This window comes from Salvelinus fontinalis, chromosome 13, assembly GCF_029448725.1.
Source record: "Salvelinus fontinalis isolate EN_2023a chromosome 13, ASM2944872v1, whole genome shotgun sequence".
Lineage (NCBI taxonomy): Eukaryota > Metazoa > Chordata > Actinopteri > Salmoniformes > Salmonidae > Salvelinus > Salvelinus fontinalis.
The window spans coordinates 33,573,068-33,595,930 of NC_074677.1; the positions used below are offsets into that span (position 1 = coordinate 33,573,068).

At 41.1% G+C, this 22,863-nt stretch overlaps 3 protein-coding genes, 1 long non-coding RNA gene and 1 pseudogene across 5 annotated transcripts; 4 read left to right on the plus strand and 1 right to left on the minus strand.

The window, feature by feature from the left end:
• Positions 1 to 2,210: 2,210 nt before the first annotated feature.
• On the plus strand, positions 2,211 to 8,556 carry med31 (mediator complex subunit 31). Its single transcript, XM_055942469.1, has 4 exons — positions 2,211 to 2,395; positions 3,180 to 3,254; positions 3,671 to 3,767; positions 8,177 to 8,556. The coding sequence occupies exons 1-4, from the start codon at positions 2,374 to 2,376 to the stop codon at positions 8,382 to 8,384; spliced, it is 402 nt and encodes a 133-aa protein (XP_055798444.1). The 5' UTR covers positions 2,211 to 2,373; the 3' UTR covers positions 8,385 to 8,556.
• On the minus strand, positions 3,766 to 9,479 carry LOC129868462 (uncharacterized). Its single transcript, XR_008761767.1, has 5 exons — positions 9,228 to 9,479; positions 6,475 to 6,519; positions 6,157 to 6,191; positions 5,980 to 6,061; positions 3,766 to 4,428 (listed from the first exon to the last, which is right to left on the minus strand). It is a non-coding gene; the product is annotated as an uncharacterized LOC129868462 (long non-coding RNA).
• A 172-nt stretch (positions 9,480 to 9,651) lies between these two features.
• On the plus strand, positions 9,652 to 12,668 carry LOC129868463 (uncharacterized). Its single transcript, XM_055942470.1, has 7 exons — positions 9,652 to 9,832; positions 10,175 to 10,415; positions 10,540 to 10,678; positions 10,828 to 10,964; positions 11,054 to 11,106; positions 11,319 to 11,761; positions 11,938 to 12,668. The coding sequence occupies exons 1-7, from the start codon at positions 9,694 to 9,696 to the stop codon at positions 12,262 to 12,264; spliced, it is 1,479 nt and encodes a 492-aa protein (XP_055798445.1). The 5' UTR covers positions 9,652 to 9,693; the 3' UTR covers positions 12,265 to 12,668.
• Positions 12,669 to 13,078: 410 nt separating this feature from the next.
• On the plus strand, positions 13,079 to 18,651 carry LOC129868464 (schwannomin-interacting protein 1-like). Of its 2 annotated transcripts, none has more exons than XM_055942471.1 (7): positions 13,079 to 13,394; positions 14,029 to 14,243; positions 14,681 to 14,811; positions 14,923 to 15,010; positions 15,343 to 15,456; positions 15,582 to 15,693; positions 15,903 to 18,651. In XM_055942471.1, the coding sequence occupies exons 2-7, from the start codon at positions 14,037 to 14,039 to the stop codon at positions 15,995 to 15,997; spliced, it is 747 nt and encodes a 248-aa protein (XP_055798446.1). In that variant the 5' UTR covers positions 13,079 to 13,394; positions 14,029 to 14,036; the 3' UTR covers positions 15,998 to 18,651. The 2 variants fall into 2 exon arrangements, with proteins under 2 accessions (XP_055798446.1, XP_055798448.1); XM_055942473.1 differs by lacking the exon at positions 13,079 to 13,394 and adding an exon at positions 13,402 to 13,593.
• Positions 18,652 to 20,073: 1,422 nt separating this feature from the next.
• LOC129867833 (P2Y purinoceptor 4-like) lies at positions 20,074 to 21,486 on the plus strand (annotated as a pseudogene).
• Positions 21,487 to 22,863: the final 1,377 nt, after the last annotated feature.

Here is a 22,863-nt window from a genome sequence, read left to right on the forward strand (position 1 = left end):
TACCATGCATTAGTAAGACAGACACAAATATCATTTGGATAAGAATTCCTAGACAAATGTTTGAAACCTAGTAAGTCCTTGTTAAGTTAGTGAGGAACAGCAAAACAGTAACTTACAGTTACTGTCTCGAAGGCAAAGCTTGAGCACAGTACTACAGAAGCCTGCTGTTGCCCCTCTCTCTCTCTCGCTCTCTCTCTCTCTCACTCTCTCTCTCAAACACACAAAAATGTTCAGTGTTACCTCATCAAGCAAACAGAATGAGATATGGTGTGTAGTCAGTCAGCCTAAATGTTTAGAAGCGTATTCCTCCACACACACACAACACGCCGCAGGACAGGATAAAGTCCACTGACGCCAAAAGAGAAATGACTTATCTATTCACTCACGTCTGAGAACATGACTGACTATAACAAACCCTCTATATCATACTGATAGCCTCAGGGGATTCAAGTCATTCAGTCAAAGAATCTCAAAAGTGTATAATTAATCGTTCACAGGCAGTTAAGTTATTGGATGCTTTGGTTGAAGGAGTTTTTAAATACGTTTAATAATTCAGAGGATTGTAAGAACAGGAGGGTGTATTGAACTATGGCCCTGTCTGTCTGAGGCAGGTAGAGCTGTGGGAAAACAACTCAGCAGGGGGCCAGAGGAAGTGTTACAGTGGGAGCAGTGTGCAGTGATACAGTGCCTTCAGAAAGTATTCATACCCTTATTCCACATGTTGTTGTGTTACAGCCTGAATTCAACATTAATTACATTGATTTTTGTCTCAACCATCTACACATAATACCACATAATTACCACATAATTACAAAGTCAATACATGTTAGAATCACCTTTGGCAGTGATTACAGCTGTCTCTAGGAACTTTGCACACCTGAATTGTACAATATTTTAACTTCATTCTTTTTTTTTATTCTTCAAGTTCTGTCAAGTTGTTTGTTGATCATTGCTAGACAGCCATTTTCAGTCTTGCCATAGATTTTCAAGCCGATTTAGGTCAAAACTGTAACTAGGCCACTCAGGAACATTCAATTCTTAGCAATATGAATAGTGGTACTGAGGGATGTGTTATGTTGGATTTACCCCAAACATAAGGCTTTGTATTCAGGACATAAAGTTAATTTCTTTGTCACATTTTTTGCAGTTTTACTTTAATGCTTCATTTCAAACAGGATGCATGTTTTGGAATATTTTTATTCTGTACAAGTTTCTTTCTTTTCCCTCTGTCATTTAGGTTAGATTTGTGGAGTAACTACAATTTTGTTGATCCATCTGCAGTTTTTTCCTATCACAGCCATTAAACTCTGTAACTGTTTTAAAGCCACCATTGACATGGTGAAATCACTGAGTGGTTTCCTTCCTCTCCAGCAACGGAGTTAGGAAGGACGCCTGTATCTTTGTAGTGACTGGCTGAATTCATAAGTCATCCAAAGTGTAATTAAGAACTTCACCATGCTCAAAGGGATATTCAATGTTTGCTTTTTTTTATTTTTAGCCAGCTACCAATAGGTGCCCTTCTTTGTGAGTCATTGGAAAACCTTCCTGGTCTTTGTAAATTAATCTGTGTTTGAAATTCACTGCTCAACTGAGGGACCTTACAGATAATTGTATGTGAGGGGTACAGAGATGAGGTAGTCATTCAAAAATCATGTTAAACACTATTATAGCACATTTATTGCAATTTATTATGTGACTAATTATTACTCCTGAACTTATTTAGGCTTACCATAACAAATGGTTTGAATACTTATTGACTCAAGTCATTTCAGCTTTTAATTTGTAATTCATTTGTAAAGGTTTCTAAAAAACATACTTCCACCTTCACATTATGGTGTATGTAGGCCAGTGACACAAAATCTCTACTTTTATTCATTTTAATTGCAGGCTGTAACACAAGAAAATGTGTTAAAAGTCAGGGTGTGAATACTTTCTGAAAGCACTGTATGTAGATAGCCCTTATAGTATCAATCACAAATCAAGATAAATCGACATATAACCTAGACTCCAGGGTGGTAAATCCTGCCTTATTTCGATGTGTCCAACGTAAGCTTTGGTGAAAATGATTGTACTGGATGTAAAATAAAGCATTCCACAAGTCTGTAAAGTCTCTCCTATCAGACAGACATACTGTATTTGAAGACTGTGCGAATACTGCCCTCTAGTGGTGAACTTGAGAATGGCAGTCTACTATTGTCGTAAAAAGTTAAACTGCTGCAGTTTACGGCAAATATGGCGACATGATCGAAATGATTGTGTTGTTGACCAGACCACAACAGTTAATTCAGCAAACTAACAATATATTCGTTTAAACAGCTTACATATTTCCGTTTTAAGGAGCCTGTTGTTTTCGTGCAGACCCAGTCACCTTTAATGGCAGGCGTCATGGAATCAGGTAATAAAGATAACCAACTCGCTATCTAACGTTAGCTAACTAGCTCGTTAGACAAAGTAGGCTACAAACAACTATAAAGTGGCTAGCGGAATGGATGTTTTGTCGCTGCTTTTTTTTTTTTAAGACTAATGTCCACATAATGTAAGCTAAATTTGATATCTTGGTGTAGCTCGAGCTAACGTTGTAGCAGCGGTCTAAGGCACTGCATCTCAGCCTTAGAGGCGTCACTACAGACCCTGGTTCGATTCCAGGCTGTATCACAACCGGCTGTGATTGGGTGTCCCATAGGGTGGCGCGCAATTGGCCCAGCGTCGTTTGGTTTGGCCGGGGTAGGCCGTCCTTGTAAATAAGAATGTGTTCTTTACTGACTTGCCTAGTTAAATAAAGGTTACAAAAAATAAAATAAGTTATCCCTGGGACGCTTTCAGTACGACAGAACGGTGTGTAACGTTTAAGTAAACGGAAACGGTATTGTCCTGCTCGACCAGATGAAGAACGTTGTGATTATGGTGGCCCAAAATGCATATGTGTATGGTGTGCTGTACGAGTTATGCAATTTCATATAGTCACACCTATATTTAGAGAGAACTTACCTCAAAGGCTGTTGAAGAAACGAGCGCACAGTTTTGGGGAAAAATGTTGTTTGATATAAACTGTAATGCAACATATGAACTGGACACACCCATGGTTTCCTAGCCATCTGTTTTAGCTAGCAAACTGCATTCCCCAAAGTCAATTGTAATGTTATGTTACTCTAACTTGTTTTGTGTGTCTAATTTCACAGAGGAGCAGGCAAGAAACCGCTTTCAATCAGAGCTGGAGTTCATCCAATGCTTGGCCAATCCGAATTATCTGAACTGTGAGTGGGTTATCTAGCTAGCTAACTTATCCTCAATTTTCTGTCACTCAGAACAACCAAAGACACTCGTTACTATAACCTGCAGATATCACTGGTCACTTTAAAAATTAAACACGAGTCACTTTAATAATGTTTACATACTGCTTTACTCATCTCATATGTATATACTGGATTTTAGTCAGTACCACTCCGACATTGCTCGTTCTAATATTTATATATTTCTTAATTCCATTATTTTACATTTGTGTATATTGTTGTGAATTGTTAGATACTACTGCACAGTTGGAACATTTTGCTACACCTGCAATAACATCTGGGGGGGGGGGGGGAGAGTCTGTGACCAATAAAATTTGATTTGATTTGAGATATAGCTAGCATTGTTCGTGACTCGTCTCTGTTCCTCTGTGTCCCTCCAGTTCTGGCTCAGAGGGGTTACCTGCGAGAAAAACCCTTTGTGAACTACCTGAAGTACCTACTGTACTGGAAGGAGCCTGAATATGCCAAATTCCTGAAGTAAGATTCACTGTTGTTTTTCCTTCTGCATCATATACATCAATCACAGTAGTATAACAATATGTATAATGTATGTACAACAGTGCCTTCAGTAAGTATTCACACCCCTTTACTTTTTCCACATGTTGTTACAAAGTGGGATTGAAATGTATTTAATTGTCATTTTTTTGGTAAATGAGCTACACAAAATACTCTGTCGACGTGGAAGAACAATTTTAATATTTGTAAAATCTACTGTACCAGTCAAACGTTGGAACACACCTACTCATTCAAGGGTTTTTCTTTATTTTTACTATTTTCTACATTGTGTAATAATAGTGAAGATATCAAAACTAGGAAATAACACATATGGAATCATGGAGTAACCAAAAAAGTGTTAAACAAATCAAAATATATTTTATATTTGTCAGAGTAGCCACCCTTTGCCTTGATGACAGCTTTGCACACTTAGCATTCTCTCAACCAGCTTGAGAGTTCCCACACGTACTGAGCGCTTGTTGGCTGCTTTTCCTTCACTCTGCAGTCAAAGTCATCCAAAACCATCTCAAATGGGTTGAGGTTGGGTGATTATGGAGGCCAGGTCATCTGATGCAGCACTCCATCTCTCTCCTTCTTGGTCAAATAGCCCTTGCACAGCCTGGAGGTGTGTTGGGTCATTGTCCTGTTGAAAAACAAATGATAGTCCCACTAAGAGCAAACCAGATGGGATGGTGTATCGCTGCAGAATGCTGTGGTAGCCATGATGGTTAAGTGTGCCTTGAATTCTAAATAAATCACACATTGTCACCAGCAAAGCACCCCCATACCATCACCCCTCCTCCTCCATGGTGGGAACCACACATGCGGAGATCATCAGTTCACCTACTCTGCGTCTCACAAAGACACGGCGGTTGGAACCAAAAATCTCACATTTGGACTCGTCAGACCAATCGACAGATTTCCACCGGTCTATTGTCAAAGCAAAGCAAGTCTCTTCTTCTTATTGGTGTCCTTTAGTAGTGGTTTCTTTGCAGCAATTCAACCATGAAGGCCTGATTCACGCAGTCTCCTCTGAACAGTTGATGTTGAGATGTGTCTGTTACTTGAACTCGTGAAGCTTGTGAATAAATACGTGAAGCATTTATTTGGCCTGCAATCTGAGGTGCAGTTCAATCAATCAAATGTATTTATTTATAAAGCTCTTCTTACATCAGCTGATGTCACAAAGTGCTGTACAGAAACCCAGCCTAAAAAAGCAAGCAATGCAGGTGTAGAAGCACAGTGGCTAGGAAAAACTCCCTAGAAAGGCGAAAACCTAGAGAGGAACCAGGCTATGAAGGGTGGCCAGTCCTCTTCTGGCTGTGCCGGGTGGAGATTATAACAGAACCAAGATGGCATTATTATAATCAGAAATACTCCTCAGTTTCATCAGCTGTCCTGGTGGCTGGTCTCAGATGATTCCGCAGGTTAAGAAGCTGGATGTGGAGGTCCTGGGCTGGCGTGGTTACAAGTGGTCTGCGGTTGGGAGTCCAGCTGGACATACTGCCAAATTCTCTAAAATTATGTTGGAGGCTGCTTATGGTAGAGAAATGTACTTTAAATTCTCTGGCAACAGCTCTGGTGGACATTTCTGCATTCAGTATGCCAATTGCATGCTCCCTCAACTTGAAATATCTATGGCATTGTGTTGTTTGACAAAACTGCACATTTCAGTGGCCCTTTATTGTCCCCAGCACAAGATGCACCTGTGATCGTGCTGTTTTTATCAGCTTCTTGATATGCCACACCTGTCAGGTGTATGGATTATCTTGGCAAAGGAGAAATGCTAACCAACAGGGATGTAAACAAATTTGTGCACAAAATTTGAGAAGCTTTTTGTGAGTATGATTTCAGCTCATGAAACATGGGCCAACACTTGACATGTTGCGTTTTATATTTTTGTTCAGTATACAATGTTGTTGATCAATCCAGTTTTCTCCAATCACAGCCATTAAACTCTGTAACTGTTTTAAAGTTATTATTGGCCTCATGGTGAAATCCCTGAGCGGTTTCCTTTCTTCAGCAACTGAGTTAGAAAGGACGCCTGTATCTGTGTACAGTTGAAGTCAGAAGTTTACATACACCTTAGCCAGATACATTTAAACTCAGTTTTTCACAATTTCTGACATTTAATCCTAGTAAAAATTCCCTGTCTTGCTTGAGTGAGAGAAAGTTAAGTGAAAGGGAGAGGCACCTTGGTGGCGGAGTAGAGAGACAGCATGGGTTGTGGTTGAGCACCTGCCTCTGAAGACATGTTGATGATCAGACCGTTCCCTCTGGGAAAGACAGGACAGGTAAATAAAGGGACAATTTCATAGATTGAAATCATTAAGATTCACGTTTCATTGATATCACCATGATGCATATGTACCTTGCAACCATGCGTGGGAGAACCAGTCTGGTCATCTGAGGAATGATAACACCATCAGTACCATCACCAACATCTCCATAATCACCAGAATCCTCTTTCACCCCCATCATCATCATCATCCGCATCATGATCATCATGATCAACAACACCAACATTAATCTCCTAAACGTTACCATTATATTTTTCACATAATGACCAAATATTAAAAGCTATGACTTTGTATGAGCCATACACTAGTTTAGAAACATAAACTAAGACATGGACCATGCATAGAACTTCACAGAGGGAGTCTATATAAGTCCTGACAGATCATCTCACCTGGGTGACAGAGAGGATCTTACAGTTGATCACCTGGGTGGTTCTCTGTGTTAAGGAGGAATGAAAACACAAATTAACTCAACTATTAGCTGAAGCTTTAAATCCAACCATAGTACATTATTACCTTGTTAGAATCAAAATGGCACCCAAAACATGATATATACAGTTGAAGTCAGAAGTTTACATACACCTTAGCCAAATATATTTAAACTCAGTTTTTCACAATTCCTGACATTTAATCCGAGTAAAAATTCACTGTTTTAGGTCAGTTAGGATCACCACTTTATTTTAAGAATGTGAAATGTCAGAATAATAGAGAGATTGATTAATTTCATATTTTATTTCTTTCATCACTTTCCCAGTGGGTCAGAAGTTTAAATACACTCAATTAGTATTTGGTAGCATTGCCTTTTAAATTGTTTTACTTGGGGCAAATGTTTCGGGTAGCCTTCCACAAGCTTCCCACAATAAGTTGGGTGAATTTTGGCCCATTCCTCCTGACAGAGCTGGTGTAACTGAGTCAGGTTTGTAGGCCTCCTTGCTCGCACATGCTTTTTCAGTTCTGCCCACAAATGTTCTATAGGATTGAGGTCAGGGCTTTGTGATGGCCACTCCAATACTTTGACTTTGTTGTCCTTAAGCCATTTTGCCACAACTTTGGAAGTATGCTTGGGGTCATTGTCCATTTGGAAGACCCATTTTCTACCAAGCTTTAACTTCCTGACTGATGTCTTGAGATGTTGCTTCAATATATCCACAATCTTCCTCCCTCATGATGCCATCTATTTTGTGAAGTGCACCAGTCCCTCCTGCAGCAAAGCACCCCCACAACATGATGCTGTGCATCCACAGGTACACCTCCAATTGACTGAAATTATGTCAATTAGCCTATCAGAAGCTTCTAAAGCCATGACATCATTTTCAGAAATGTTCCACGCTGTTTAAAGGCACAGTCAACTTAGTGTATGTAAACTTCTGCCCCACTGGAATTGTGATAGTAAATTATAAGTGAAATAATCTGTCTGTAAACAGTTGTTGGAAAAATTACTTGTGTCATGCACAAAGTAGATGTCCTAACCGACTTGCCAAAACTAAACAAGTTTTAATGACTCCAACCTAAGTGTATGTAAACTTCCGACTTCAACTGTAGTAACTGGGTGTATTGATAAACCATCTAAATTGTAATTAAAACTTCACAATGCTCAAATGGATATTCAATTTCAGCTTTTTATTATTTTTACACATCTACCAATAGGTGCCCTTTTTTGCGAGGCATTGGAAAACATCCCTGGTCTTTGTGGTTGAATCTGTTAAATGAATTACTCGACGTGAGGAACCTTACAAATAATTTTATGTGTGGAGTACATAGAAGAGGTAGTCAATTAAAAATCTGATGTAAAATAATATTACTGCACACATTGAGTCCATGTGACTTGTTAAGCACATCTTTACTTGTGATATCAAGAGTTGAATACTTATAGACTCAAGACATTTCAGCTTTTATTTTTTTAATAATTTGTTTAAAAAAAATGAAAAACATAATTCCACTTTGACATTATGGGTAATTGTATGTAGGCCAGTGACACATTTTATCTCAATTTAATCCATTTTAAATTCAGGCTGTAACAGAACAGAATATGGAAAAAGATCAGCGGTGTGAATACTTTCTGAAGGCACTGTATATGTCTCCCTTGTTATGCAGATACCCCCACTGCCTGCACATGCTGGAGCTGCTTCAGTACGAGCACTTCAGGAAGGAGCTTGTGAATGCACAATGTGCGAAGTTCATTGACGAGCAGCAATTACTGCACTGGCAGCACTATTCCCGGAAACGCACCCGTCTGCAGCAGGCTCTGGCAGAGCAACAACAGCAGCAACAGCTGCCTCATGGCAATGCTACTGCTAAATGAGAGAGATAATCTGTGGCATAAAAAAAACAGGAAGATTGAATTTGAATGGACATGGACTCAAATGTCAATTCAGCCTCCTGGAAATGTATTTGTGATATGGATCATGGGGATGTCTCTTTTTGCTCTTATTTATGTTTCTGCTTTGGAAAATAAATACAACTTTTGGTTAAAATGCTGTTGCTTTGTTGTTTGACCTCAATAGAACAGTGGTGGAAATGGACAGCATTGTTTGCTCCTAATTTCTCAGGGAGAGTGAGGCAGCAGTTTTGGTTAGTATTAGAAAACTATGATAGATACTTAAGGTCAGTAATGGATATTATGCAACCAAGAGCTAAAATAACAATATAAGCAGTGAGAAACACGTATGGATATGGATAGGACTTGGATAATATGGATAATACACATTCAAATATGGGACTGTTGTAAGTGTATGTAAAACATTGTCACCCTGATTCAGGCCTCTATTCAATTCACATCATGAAATTAAGCATTACAGCGTGATAAGTGTGATGGCAATGTACCCACTTTAGCGTCGACTGCATTCACGGTAAAGAGTGCTTATGTCCGCTCAATCGGAATTTACCTTAACATTTCTATCGCAGAATCTATAACACTTCAATTTTACAGATGGATTAAAGCTCTCAATCTGCTAATGACTAGATGCTTCTTGTATCAATCTATTTCCAAGATGGGTAAAGACCGTGAACAACTTCTCAATCGTGTACAATTACATTAGTAAACTTAAACATGCACACAATTAACATGTATTATTTCTGAATTATGATGCATTTGGAATGTATCACTGTAATTGGATACATTTTAATCTAGTTCGTAGTCCCTTACCAAGATGGCGCAAAATATAACCAACGTTTTGAGTTGTCACAAAACCGGAAGATTACTGAACAAAAACTGCTGTTGAACAATTTGATAAGGTCACAGAGCGGATTATTGCGAAGTTGAAAAAAAATAGAATTTCTCATTGTTCTGTCTAATTTGCTCCAAAATACATTTGTGGATGGTTGTTTATTAACACCCGGTAAATGTTCATCTCAAAGATTTGTGGCTGTGTGTTTTGGGTCTGCCACACCTCTGGTTTATGACGTTTCCCTAAAAATGATCTTTACTCTTTGTCACGTGATGTTCTATAAATAATGGTAGGATTTCAATTGTATACTCCTCGCCTCCTTCTCAAAACCCATTGGAGGAGAAAGACAGAGCTCCCGCCCCTCTGAACTTCTCCTCCAATGGGATTTGAGGCGAGGAGGCACAATTGAGATTCTCCCAATGTCCATTTTTTGTCTCGAGATCAATGTTCACTTCACTCTGTGTTGTACCGCTGAAGGATTGTGAGATTACGTATTTTGACTTTTCCTTCTTGTCTTTATTGAAATTACTTTTCTTCTATTGTTTTAACCCTGCTCAACGCACAGCAGTTTTTGGCTTCACACGTAAGTGAACTTTGAAACACCCGCAGTCCCCTCCCACTAAACCCCCACAGCTCAAACACACACTGTAATGTTTAGATTATGTGCATTCTCTCGCTTGAGCTCAGATGTATCTGTTTTGGCATCATATACAATATTACCCAGTTGGACAGTGTGTGAGACAGACAGTGGGTAGTGTTTGTGTCTGTTGTGTAGGTATGTCAGCGACAGAGTCATTTGTCTATTTGGTCTCAGTGTTGTCTCACAGTACCGGTCTGTTGTTTTCTTTAGTGTTATTAGTCAGTTCTCTAGCTGTATTTTTATAAACACCCTCCTGAATAGGTCCCTGATGTAATTGTATTCCAGGTCTGTCTGTCATGTCCTCGCACAGGACCGTGAGGATGCGGCAGCTGCGAGTTGCGGTGGTGGGCGCGGGAGCTGCAGGTCTGTGTGCCGTACGTCACATCTTGTCCCGCCCAGACACCTTTGCCCCACCCGTCGTCTACGAGCTCGCGGAACACGTGGGCGGCACATGGTTCTACGAGGAACGCACCGGTAGCTATGACAACGGGCTGTCCATTCACAGCAGCATGTACAGAAACCTCAGGTACAGTAACACTAACCTCACCCTCTCTCTCTCTATGTCTCTCTCTCTCTCTCTCTCTCTCTCTGACTTGACCCAGGTCTTATTTTGTGTGTCTCATGTTTTACACTCCCTTAACTCTATGCAGGACCAACCTGCCCAAGGAGGTCATGATGTTCCCTGACTTCCCCTTTGACCCCCAGCTGCCCTCCTTCCTGCCACACCAGGAAGTACAGAAGTATCTGGAGAGATACTGCCAGAGCCACTGCATCACACCACATATTAGGGTAGGTACCGTCCACTCACACACATGGTCCTTTGTCAGGGGTAGAGAAGGAAGGTCCACCCTCATCAATTTCAGGTGAAAAAAGAAAAATGTTTATTCCGTTTCACAGGACAAGAGTCTAAAGCCCATCTCTCCCCCACTCTTTGTTAGTTCAGTACTGTGGTGGATGAGGTGAGCCCTGTGGTGACAGAGGGTAAAGGACCAATGACGACGTGGGAGGTGACGTCACGTGACAAGTCAGGATCACGGAACACTGAAACTTTTGATTCCGTGTTCATCTGCAGCGGGTAAGAGATGTGCATGTGCTTTAGATATTTACAATGTCTTTTACACCCTAACCCTTAACTCTTAACCCCCCTGTCTCTTTTCCCTGTAGGCACTACTCTGACCCCCACATCCCATCCATCCCTGGACTAGAGCGATTTAAAGGTGTACACCACAGTCATCAATCCCTATCCCTCTCTTTCTTTACCTATATCTCATGCCCAGAATTTTCTTGACCATGCAACCTGAACTGGAAAATGTCTGGGCCAGGTTAGGTGTTCAGGAAAAACTCATGGCTTTTATCTTTTGCCATTTCTCTTTATCTCGCTTTTTCTCTGAAGCTGTATCTCATCCCATCCCCTTGTTTCTCTCTCTAGGCAAAGTGATCCACAGTCACTCATACCGCCACCCAGAACCCTTCTCAGGTCAGTCAGTGGTGGTGCTGGGCGCTGGGGCCTCAGGACTTGACATCTCACTAGAACTGGGTCGATCCAACGCCCAGGTGACTCTGAGCCACGGTAAGCCCACCCTACCCTTTCCTCTGCCCTATGGAGTCCACCAGGCCACCCTTGTGGAGGAGATCCAGGAGGATGGGTCTCTGCGGTTCCAGGATGGGTCCATTACCCAGGCCCAGGTCCTGCTGCTCTGCACGGGCTACAACTTCAGCTACCCTTTCCTGGAGCCAGCCCGATTGGGCCTGGAGGTTCAGGAGCACCTGGTAACCCCGCTCTACAGGTTCCTGATGCCCCCAGCATTCCCCTCACTCTTCATCATAGGCATCTGTAAAATAATCTGCCCCTTCCCCCACTTCCACTGCCAGGTGAGGTTGATGGTGATGCTGATTATCTTATATTTTGTGGAACAAAATGTCTGGCTACCTCATCCCTCCCTCACTATATCTTGTTCATTCTCTCTCTTATTGCTTTTTTGTTCTTTCCCATCTTTCTCTCTCTCTATCAATCTCTCTCTCTCTCGCTCTTCCCCTCTTTTTCTCAGGTCCAGTTTGCCCTGGCAGTGCTGGAGGGCTCCGTGGTCCTGCCATCGCGGGCTGAGATGGAAGAGGAGGCCCAGGGAGAGATGGCGAGGAAGGTGGAGAGGGGGGTGCAGCTCAGACACATGCTGAAGATGGACAAGGAACAGTGGGGTTATGCCCAGACCTTAGCTCAGACTGGGAGGTTCGCCCCTCTACCCCCAGTCACACAGAGCCTGTATGAGGAGGTATGGAGGCAGAGACAGGTTCACCCACAGAACTACCGGCAGCTGAACTATCGACTCGTCAGTGACACACAGTGGGAGCAACAGGAACTGCATGCTGGTGAATGAGGAGGAGAGGAAAATCGAGGTTAGAAATAGGATAGGAGGAGAGGAAATGACTGAGCATCCTTGGATAAATGGACAGAATGATGTAGGCCTTTTACTGAAATCTTACTTTGACATAATTTATTGTAATGTATGGACTCATGTAAATAATATATGCAATTTCACCCACAATTCTTTAGATAATGTTAGTAGCCTAGCCTATATCAAATGTACCTCACCAGCTTTTCTTTCACTTATTGTAAACAGAAAACATGTCATATCTCTGTCAGATTTCTCAATATTGAATTATTTGTAGGATATTTTATATCAATACACTCCTTAATGAACTTTTCAAAATGTATTTCCAATGCCAAAACTGCCAAGCTCCAAGGAAATAAAAAAATGCCATGGGAATATTAGAAAACCAATTTGTCCACTTTTTTTAATATGACTATTTTAGTTTATTTAGGATTTCCCTCTTTTATAATTCGAATGACATGAATGTAATAATAGCCATCTGGCCTGCATGTCAGGCTATTTTAAAAGACATTGAGATATGTATGTGTTTCAGTTTTGCTCCAAATGCTGTAATATGACTTTCTCTCCCGGGTTTTCCCATCTGGTTTGAGTAATCATATCCCAAAATGTTGAAATTGGACACTAATTAAGAGTACATTCTTAACCTTTATAACCCTCCTTTACAATTGTTTTTAGTTCGAAATGTAGAACAAGAGCCAGACCACACCCGATTGTTTTAATCTTAAATAGATATCTCATGTAATTTCAACACTTCCAGGAATCCGAAGCATCGCTATTTAAAAGGGTTAGGCATGGAGGGATGTAGTGGCACATTGGATGTAGGAAAAGCGGGCGTATCTTTTCCCGGCTGCAGAAGGTAGAGGTTAAAAAGCTGTGGGAACGGGTCAGAGGAAAGAGAGGGGCGGGAGGAATGGTAAAGGGTACAGTAGAAAGGCAGGCAGGGTCTTTTCTTAACTTAAAGGAAGAGTTAAATCAGAAGTTAATAGCTTATTGTGAGTTATTAAAACGATAGCCTACACCGCGGAGAACTGGGAAACCGAAAGTTATCTAATTATATAAGATATTAACAAGAGAAAGAAACCTCGATGTCGGGAATAGGACACGGTCTGGAATAGGTAAGTCAAAGTATCCGCTTGCCACCAGCCCCCCTCAATATTAAAATTGTAAACAACAAATCTTTCATGGTGTGTGTGGCATACATGTGCGTTATATCAAAAGAGAAGAGATACTTTGTATTCAACGTGTCGTGCGCGCGTTCCAGGCAGCACGTTCATGGCAAGAAATCTGAGCGCACTCCTTCTACAGTCAGACAGAGTGAGTCTGAAAAGTATTTCAAATGCAACCTTTTAAAACAGATTGAGAATTTTCCGGTATAGGCTAGTGCATGCACACTTCCGAGTTTAGATAATGGGAAAGATACAACAATTCACTATTACGAAATAGACTAGCCTCGCCTACAGTTCAGTCAGTGTTTTTCGAACTTCTCTAAGGAATGCTTTGTGTTTTTCTCCTGAGTAGGCTATCCTGGTATCCTATTGTTGATACACTCCGCTTTATCCTGTAGTAAGATTGTGCACATTGTATAATGATCTTGGCAGCTTCTTTTTGATAATATACATACATATAAATATATATATACATATACATATATATATATCAGAGACCACCCACCTGAATCACTTTAAAATTCAAATTAATCAAATCCTCTTCCTTGACATCCCTTTCTCTGTCATCTGCCCACAACAATAGGGTGAAGGATGGAGGGAGATACAGAGAAAGAGACAGCAGAGGAGAAGGAGGGTAATGACACAGAGCTGTCTGGTGAGGAAGGGGTGGGGCGACTTCATCAGAGCGGAGGGTCCTCGGATGAAGATCAGGACCTACCCATCATGCAGTGGGAGGACCTGAGCCTGCGTATCGCCGAGCTAGAGAAACAGGAGGAGGAGAGGAGGGAGAGGGCAAAGGTCAGAAGGCATAAAGAGAGGGAGTAGACGTTTTTGTGCTCTACCCTTAACGACAGATCTGAGATTAGTTTATCTGCCCCAAATCAAGACCTTAACAATTTGCGGGAACAGCACTACATTGACCTTAGATCAGAATCTAGGGGTAACTTCATCCTACTTCTCTCTTTGCCTTACACATGTGACTGTCATCTACTGGTATTAGGCTGAAAGCTGGAGCCCGAGATCACAGTAATAGCCTCTGTTAATAAGATGATAGGAATAACATCCTGTGAACCCCTGGCATTAAAGCTGAACTTGTCTGTTTGAAAAAAACTGCAGAGATGGGTTTAATGACACCCTTACACTCTTAAATACCCCACCACCACAAATCTCCCCCCCTTCCCTCCTCCCATGTCATCTCTCCATCCCTGATCCCTCCCTCTATTCCTTTCTTTCAGAGTACGTGTGGGTCGGAACAGGGGAGTGTGTCAGAGAGCTGGGCGGAGGAGAGGCAGGGTGGGCTTCGGATGAGAGAGGAATGGGAGGAGGAGGACTATGGAAGGTGTCGAGTTACTGTTTTCTCATCTAGGTAATAAATGTAAAAAATCTCATGATCAACTTCATTCTGTATTCGCTAAAACCATCTAATTTCTGTTCTTTCTGTTCATGCAATTGTTGCCTTTTCCTTTTCTTATTACAGATTCCACAACCACAGAAATCTACAGTTATGCTACACCAACAACAGTGAGAGCGAGGATGATGATAAGGAGGAGGGGGCTGGCAAAGAGGTGAGCGATTCCCTCCTGTATTATAGTCTAGCTCAAGACTGGGACAAAAACCTGCACACATTGCGGCACTCTAGAACGAGGTGTGAAGAACTCTGTTCTACAGCGATGTATCATTCATTCATCCATCAGGATTGGGGTCAATTCCATTTAAATTCCAGTCAATTCAGGAAGTACACTGAAATTCCAATTCCAACTCTCTTCAATGTTTTTCAATTATGAAAATTTGGAATTGGAATTTGGTTTACTTTCTCAATTGACTGGAATTTAAATGGAATTGACCCCAACCCTGGCATTTATACTCATGCCATTTTGTGTTTCCTGTTTACTGTCAGGGTTCTAAAGAGGCAGGTAGCCATGGTTACCATCCCTCTGGCCTGAAGCTGGAGGTGAGGGCCGCACTGAGTGCGCTTAAATACAAGCTGCTCGCTGAACAGAAAGAGAAGGAGGTAAGAAAGATGGAGAAGGGAGACTGTAAGTGTGAACTGTGGAGATAGAGGAAAACACTGAGCATTGTCTGAGAGAGAGGTGAAGATTGGTATGTGTGAATAATTCCTGTGTGTGTGTGTCTCAGCATCTCGCCTGTGTGATCACTAAGAGGAAGCATCTGGAATGCTGTGACCTGCAGATCTGCTCAATACAACAGCTCAGCTCCCTCAGGACCTCACTCAACCACGACATACACGGTCAGTAGGCGGTCATTACATGGAAATCTTGGTCATTACATGGAAAAAAGTGGTTATTACATGGTAATAACTTGTTAGTAAGTGCACTGGCATGTGAGTGCTTGCTGTACAGTTTGTGCATTTTTGTCTCTATGTATTTGTGCCTTGTTGTTGTGCTTTGCATGTGACAATAGTATTAATACTAGTAATATTATATTCTATTCTTGTAGACCTGAGCTCTGAGTTGGTGGGTCACCTGTTGATAAGGGACCAGCTGAGGACCAAACAGGATGCCATGCTCCTGGATGTACAGGATCTGACATAATGTTGACCCACAGGTGCACCGGATGTGACATCCCCACTGCCATGGACAGGGTACCAGGACATGAAGTCATTGTGACCAATAGTGGATAAAGTGATTTTGGCCCAGATATGCCACTATGAGACCATCAGAAGTATTGCCATAGTAACCTACTCAATATGATTTTTCGTAAAGGAGAAATGTTGATTATGAGCAACTGATGAGCAACATCTTGGACCAGTGTCATAATACAATCCATATTTCTCAGATGGATGGATAACTTTCTCTTCATCATCCCCACCTGATCTTGACCAGCATAATCTTCATCATCATTAGTGGAGAACGTACTGTATTAGGACCTGTTTTGACTTACGCATGCACTTAACCAAAAATATTTAATATCAGAAAGAGGGTTTTAAGCCATTTGTGATGTTGTTTGAAACATCTCTAGTAATATCTGACTCATAGTCTTTTGCCTGTGGTAAGAAAGTCCTATTTATCTTGGGGGTGTCAGATGGAGAACCTTCACAGCCATAGTGTAACCCAACATTCAATGAGTTATATCATTTACATATATGAGGGATACAGCTTTACATAAGTTTTATTGTGTAAACATTGCAATATCCTTGACTTACTACTTTAAGGGAATTGTCCACTTATAGCCTGTCTAAAACAAGCTGAGGAGTTACATATTCAGGCTAAAGGGAACTGTCCTGTAACAATTTGGTAGAGAAGTTTCTTTGTTGCTAATTATCCTCTATTATGTATAATATAAGCCTCATGTAGTTGTTGATGTAAGGGAATTGTCTGCATAGTGCCAATAAGCCTGTGGGTATTGCCATTATGTATTTTATGATATACCTGGTTTGCAGCCATAACTATAACTACCACCAGCATAGGAAACTACAAAGCTGCAATTGGTCAATTGACTCCATGCCAGCATAACCCGAAAATATTTTGTGTTTCTCAGATTGTTCTGGCAATTCTCACATAGAAACTTCATTGGGATGAAGGATGTTTGATGTGCTTTTTACATTTGTAACACAAATCAGATCTTTTTTTATCATGATGGAAGGGGCAATTTTAGGCCCTTTTTAATCCTATGTATGACAACACCTTGGTGTTGTTATACCCCTAATAGCTCTAAAATATGGACTATCATTACATTCTGAAATACAATTTTATACATTAATTTATTCAATATTAAAACTATTAATATTATCTCAAAAGTACACTTTTTGATTTTGTTCAGTTTTAGACATATTGTTTTAAACAATCTATTTTACTAGTATATCACATTTCCAGAGTGGGCTCTCTGTTACTTTTAAAGTTATGATTCAAAGGGAACTCCTTCTGCTGGTGATTTGCTGAATGTGCAATCCTACAGTAGGGCTGTGATTGGTTAATTACCTATAATGTAAATTTCTTTGTATAGTGAACAATAATATAAACTCAACATGTAAAGGTTTGGTCCCATGTTTCATGAGCTGAAATAAAAGATCCCAGAAATGTTCCATATGCACAAAATGCTTAATTATCTCAAAATGTTGTGCACATATTTGTTTACAACCCTACTAGTGAGCGTTTATCCTTTGCCAATATAATCCATCCACCTGACAGGTGTGGCATATCAAGAAGCTGATTAAACAACATGAACATTACACAGGTGAACCTTGTGCTGGGGGACAATAAAAGGCCACCCTAAAATGTGCAGTTTTGTCACACAACAAAATGCCACAGATGTCTCAAGTTTTGAGGGATTGCAGGAATTTCCACTAGAGCTGTTGCCAGGGAATTGAATGTTAATTTCTCTAGGACCTCCACATCTGGCTTCTTTACCTGCGTGATCGTCTGAGGGTGGGATTGCTGAGGAGTATTTCTGTCAGTAATAAAGCCCTTTTGTGGGGGAAAACTTATTCTGATTGAAATCCATAGATTAGAGCCTAATATATTTATTTAAATTGACTGAATTCCTTATATGAAATGTAACTCAGTAAAATAATTGAAATTGTTGCATATTGCGTTTATATTTTTGTTCAGTATATAACATTTATCATTTCTTCAAAAGTGGTAGAGAGCCCACTCTGGGAATGTGATGTTTGAAAAGTATATTCTTCCAAACAATGTGTAAAAATAAGCAAAACCAAAAAGGCCTCTTTTGAGATATTAATAATAAATATAATATCTTACCTGGTTTTCTGGTGATATGAAAGATTGTCATTTGTCTGCCATTTTAAAATATACCAGCCTGTTTCTTCCCTCTTGTCTATGTCCTGCTATCACAGTTCATTGTTTCATCATACTACAAATACACACGATTATTGGAAGTACCACATATAATAATTGCTAGTTAAGACACAAGGTATATTTTCCTGACCATGTGACCTCACCAGGGACACACCAGGCCCAGAGTCTTTCCTCTTCAAGTCACATGATCAGGAAAAACTCCTGGCCTTATTACCTCTTGTGTCTTAACTAGCAATTATTATATGTGGTACTTCCAATAATCGTGTGTATTTGTAGTATGATGAAACAATGAACTGTTTTAGCAGATTCATGGCCATGGGAAAGGGGTGAATGCTATGAAGTAACATTGATCTTTTTCATCTCTGAAGTATTATTCATTATTAACTTTTTTTAAATGTATAATTTTGCATTCAATAAACCTTGTAAGGTTATTTAATGCTGTGTGCTGGCACTGTGTTTGTCTTTGCTGCTGCTAGCACACCATACAATATTTCCAATATTTGTTCAAATCTATAGTTTAAGTGCTTGTGTGCGAGCGAGTAAACTTGTGTGTACCAGTGGGACCTTCAGTTGACTAGCCCAGCACTAATGATTGAGAGGTCAACAATAGAGGAATAGGGAGGGAGAGGAGGAGAAAGAAAAACTGAGGTAGGAGGATGGTTGCGCAACAGACTCAGGGATGACTGACCAGATGAGAGATAGAGAGAGCAGGAGGAGGAGAGGAATAAAATAATAGTGTGAAAGGTGAGAGAAAGTTACTGTTACTGTATGCTAACACTGTTTTACTGATGAGTTCACTGGCTACGAGGACAAAGGCAAGAGGGAAAAAACAGGCTGGTATATTTTAAAGTGACAAAGGACAATCTTTTATATCACCAGAAAACCAGGTAAGGTATTATATTTGTACACATTAAATACGCAAAAATATCAACACCACCACAAACATACAGAGAACGATGAATGAGGATTCCCCTTACTGTTGTAAGATTTACAATGATATAAATACCCAATTTACACACATTTTTGATTTGACAAAAGGGTTCATGAAAAATGTCAATAAACATAAATCGAAGCATTGATAATTCAATGTTGCAGTAACATTCCAGTAGTAGCGCCTGCAGCTGCTTGCTTGTATTGGGTTTCCGTTCTGCATATCTGTCTGAATGGATATCAATTATTTACAGTGCCAGCGAAGGTCATAGGAGTAGGACCCTGTGTCGATCGGGACCAAGACACTTTGAGCTGCACCCTCCCCATCACCAAGATGCTACATCTTCCTTTAAATGTTCAGATCCACTTGTTATTAGAAAGATATAAATAAGAAGACTTCTGGAATAACTAACCAAGGCCATGAGAGAGTTCTGTGTGATAAACACTCCCAACATAGAAGATAAACATGAGGGAGCTAAACATTGATCACATAAACAACATTTTCCAACTAATTTAGCTGTGATTTACATGAATAATCTAAAGAAAACACAAACAGTGTGCACAACAACACACAAAGAGAACCCACTATCATTGGTTCCATTTCCAGAACATGCATTCTTGGCACTTAGGATAGACTTTTAAATACTGTATGTCACATTCTTGGACAGTGGATCAATCTACAGTACTTCAGAACATGGGCTTCAGTGTACTCATGGTCAAAGTGGATCAGATATGTAACATGGGTGAATGGAGAGTTTCCGGAAGAGTGTGTTACTGATTGAACAGCTAATGGACCGAGAATTATCCATAATCAGCTAAATACATTCCTAGTGAGTATTTCCAAACTAAAGCACTTGTTTTCTCCCTCTTGCAAACGACAGGAACACTAAACAAGCAGAAGAATTTGCCACAAGGAGCGCGTGATGAAAAAGGAACACGAGACTCTGCAAAAGAAGGGAAAACAACCACAGTCAACCATGATGATAAGCCTCCAACACCACAGAGAGCACATCTGTGACAGGGACCTTCTCCTCCTTCACCCCAGCCCCCCTCTCTCCCTCTCTCCCTGCAGTATTGATGAGTACTATAAGTACATCTTCCTCCCTCTCTGCTACTCCCTCACCTTCTTCTTCAGCCTGACGCTCAACTCCATTGTCCTGGTGCGGTCCTGCCGTCGCTGTGGCGGCTGTTGCCATGGCAATACCCCCCGCCGCTGGACCACCTCTCTGATCTACATGGTGAACCAGGCGGCCACAGATCGAATGTATGGCCTGTCCCTGCCATTCCTGGTGGCCAGATATGTGCTGTGAGACCACTGGGTGTTTGGGGACGTCATGTGTCACCTGGTGCGTTTCCTATTCTACTTCAATCTCTACTGCTCCATCTTCTTCCTCACCTGTATATTCGTCCACCGCTGCCTGGGCATCTGCCACTCTATGAGGACCATCACCCTGGAGAGCAAGAGGGCCGTGAAGGGGACCTGTGCCATGGTGTGGGTGGTGGTGTTTGTGCTTACTTGTCCCATCTTCAGGTTTGCACAGACAGGGTATGTGGTGAGAGGAGGAGGTGGTGGAGGGAGGTAAGAGGAGTGGGGGAATGGGTCTGAAGAGGAGGGGTGTGGAGGAGAGGGGATCGGTGGGGATTCAAAGGCATTTGTGAACTGTTGGGATGATGCTATTGATAAAGAGTTTGCAGACTATGTCCTGTACGGCCTTGTCCTGCACCTACTGGGGTTCTTCGTCCCATTCACCATCATCGCATAGTGATACTTCCAGGTAGTCAGGACCATCTTTAGGACCCTGCATTCCCCATCCAGCTCCCAGGTGGGAGAAGACGAGAAGGGAGGTAATGTGGAGTCAGAGGGGAGCAAGGAAAGGACGTCCATCTCCATCTCCAGCTCACAGCATTCCTATTTCATCCACAGGAGCTGCAAGTCCATCAAAAGCATTGTCACCATCACTCTCCTGTTTGCACTGCTTCCTCCCTTTCCACATTACCCGGACACTATTCCTGCTACTCAGGAGGGGTCACATGGGGGGCTGCAATGCCATGAAGACAATTTCAATCTGCTACAAGGTCACTAGGCCATTGGCCACTGCAATGCCTGGCTGAACGCTCTCCTGTACTTCCTCACTGGAGACAAGAGTGACTCCTGCTGTGACACGGCCAGTCAGCATGACCACCACCTCAACCCCTCTCTCTAGCCACTGAGGATCCTGAGGAGAGACAGAGTGGGAGAGAAGGAGTAGGTGAAGGGAGAAAAGAAGACTGAAAAGGAGAAGAAGAGGGCAATTCGTCTGGACAATGAGTCAAAGTCTACTGGGTTTGTCGTTTAGGAGATTTTACACTTGGAACAAATACGGCATCGTTTACGTGTAAATTTGTTTGTGTTTGTGTATTTTTTGTATGGACCTTTCTATTTGGGGCACTTAGTTGTTTTGCACTTTATTTCATTTGGACTTGTTAAATGCGTTACTTTCTCACTTAGCATGTTGACATTAAAATACAGTTGGATTTTCAGTGTACTTCCTGAATTGACTGGAATTGAAATGGAATTAACCTCAACCCTGGCCAGCACATACAGTGAACACGCAGTGTACAAACAGTAGCTAAGCTACATGGCTATAGTTAAAAAGCTAATAGTGGTAATAGCTAATAAGCTGCTAACAAGCTGGTACAATTTACAGTAAGGGATGTCACAAGCATCTTATAAAATGTTTGTTGTTTATTAATCAAATTATGACTTGAAATCCATTGATTTCAATTGACTGACATTAGCTGTGAGGACTTAAGCTATGAAACAAATTATAAGAAAGCAATACTGGATAAATATAGAATGAAAAATCCAGCACAATGTCTCTTGGGGACATTTACTGATCTTACAACTAAAATGTGATGCTGTGACTCTAGGGTTATTGAATCCATCAAAAACAAATTCCTCTATGAATCTGAAATGTTAGTCTAGGGTGTAATGCAGCTATCCTGATATCACTGCAGCTTTCATAGCTGATATTGGCCATACACCTATGCTGATAACACACCTGTGCAGATGGGCCCAAAAATGTCACAAAATTTACCCTGAAAAGTTCTAAGTAATTTGTAAGTATTTCAACCACTGACCACATTTAACAGCACAACAGCATAAAAGTTAGGTTGGAATGTACTGAAATGAAAACACTAGCTACCTAGTACTGAAACATAGTACAACTAAATCATATTGATTGGAAGTGTTGCTGACCTGGAGTAGTTTGTCTATAATGCCATATCAATGCTCTTCGTCTTTGAATGGCAGGAATCCAGGTGATGAGCAGATTGACATTCAGCAGTAGAGCAGGTGCAGTATCTTGGCATGAACATTTAAAATAAATAGTAATCCAAGTAAGGTGGGGGGTTTTTTGCTTCTTTTTCTTTACATATTTCCTCTTGTTTTTAGAATTCTCTTGTTTAAAAAAATCCACAGGCTTCCTGTAATTTAGTCCCTGGGGCACCACCCCTGTTTTGGACTGGGACCTGCCCCAAACCTAGGAGCAAGGGACTAATCGGGACGTGAGAAGAAGGGTGAGATTCACCCAGTCTGGTAACAAATAGATAGACTGATAGTTGGTGAAAGAGAGCAGGTGAAGGGTACGGAAGGGCTGGGGGGACAGGGAAGCTTTGACTTCTCAACTGGCTTTAGCTTTTAATCCATAAGTAACAGTGTTGGAGCCCTGAGA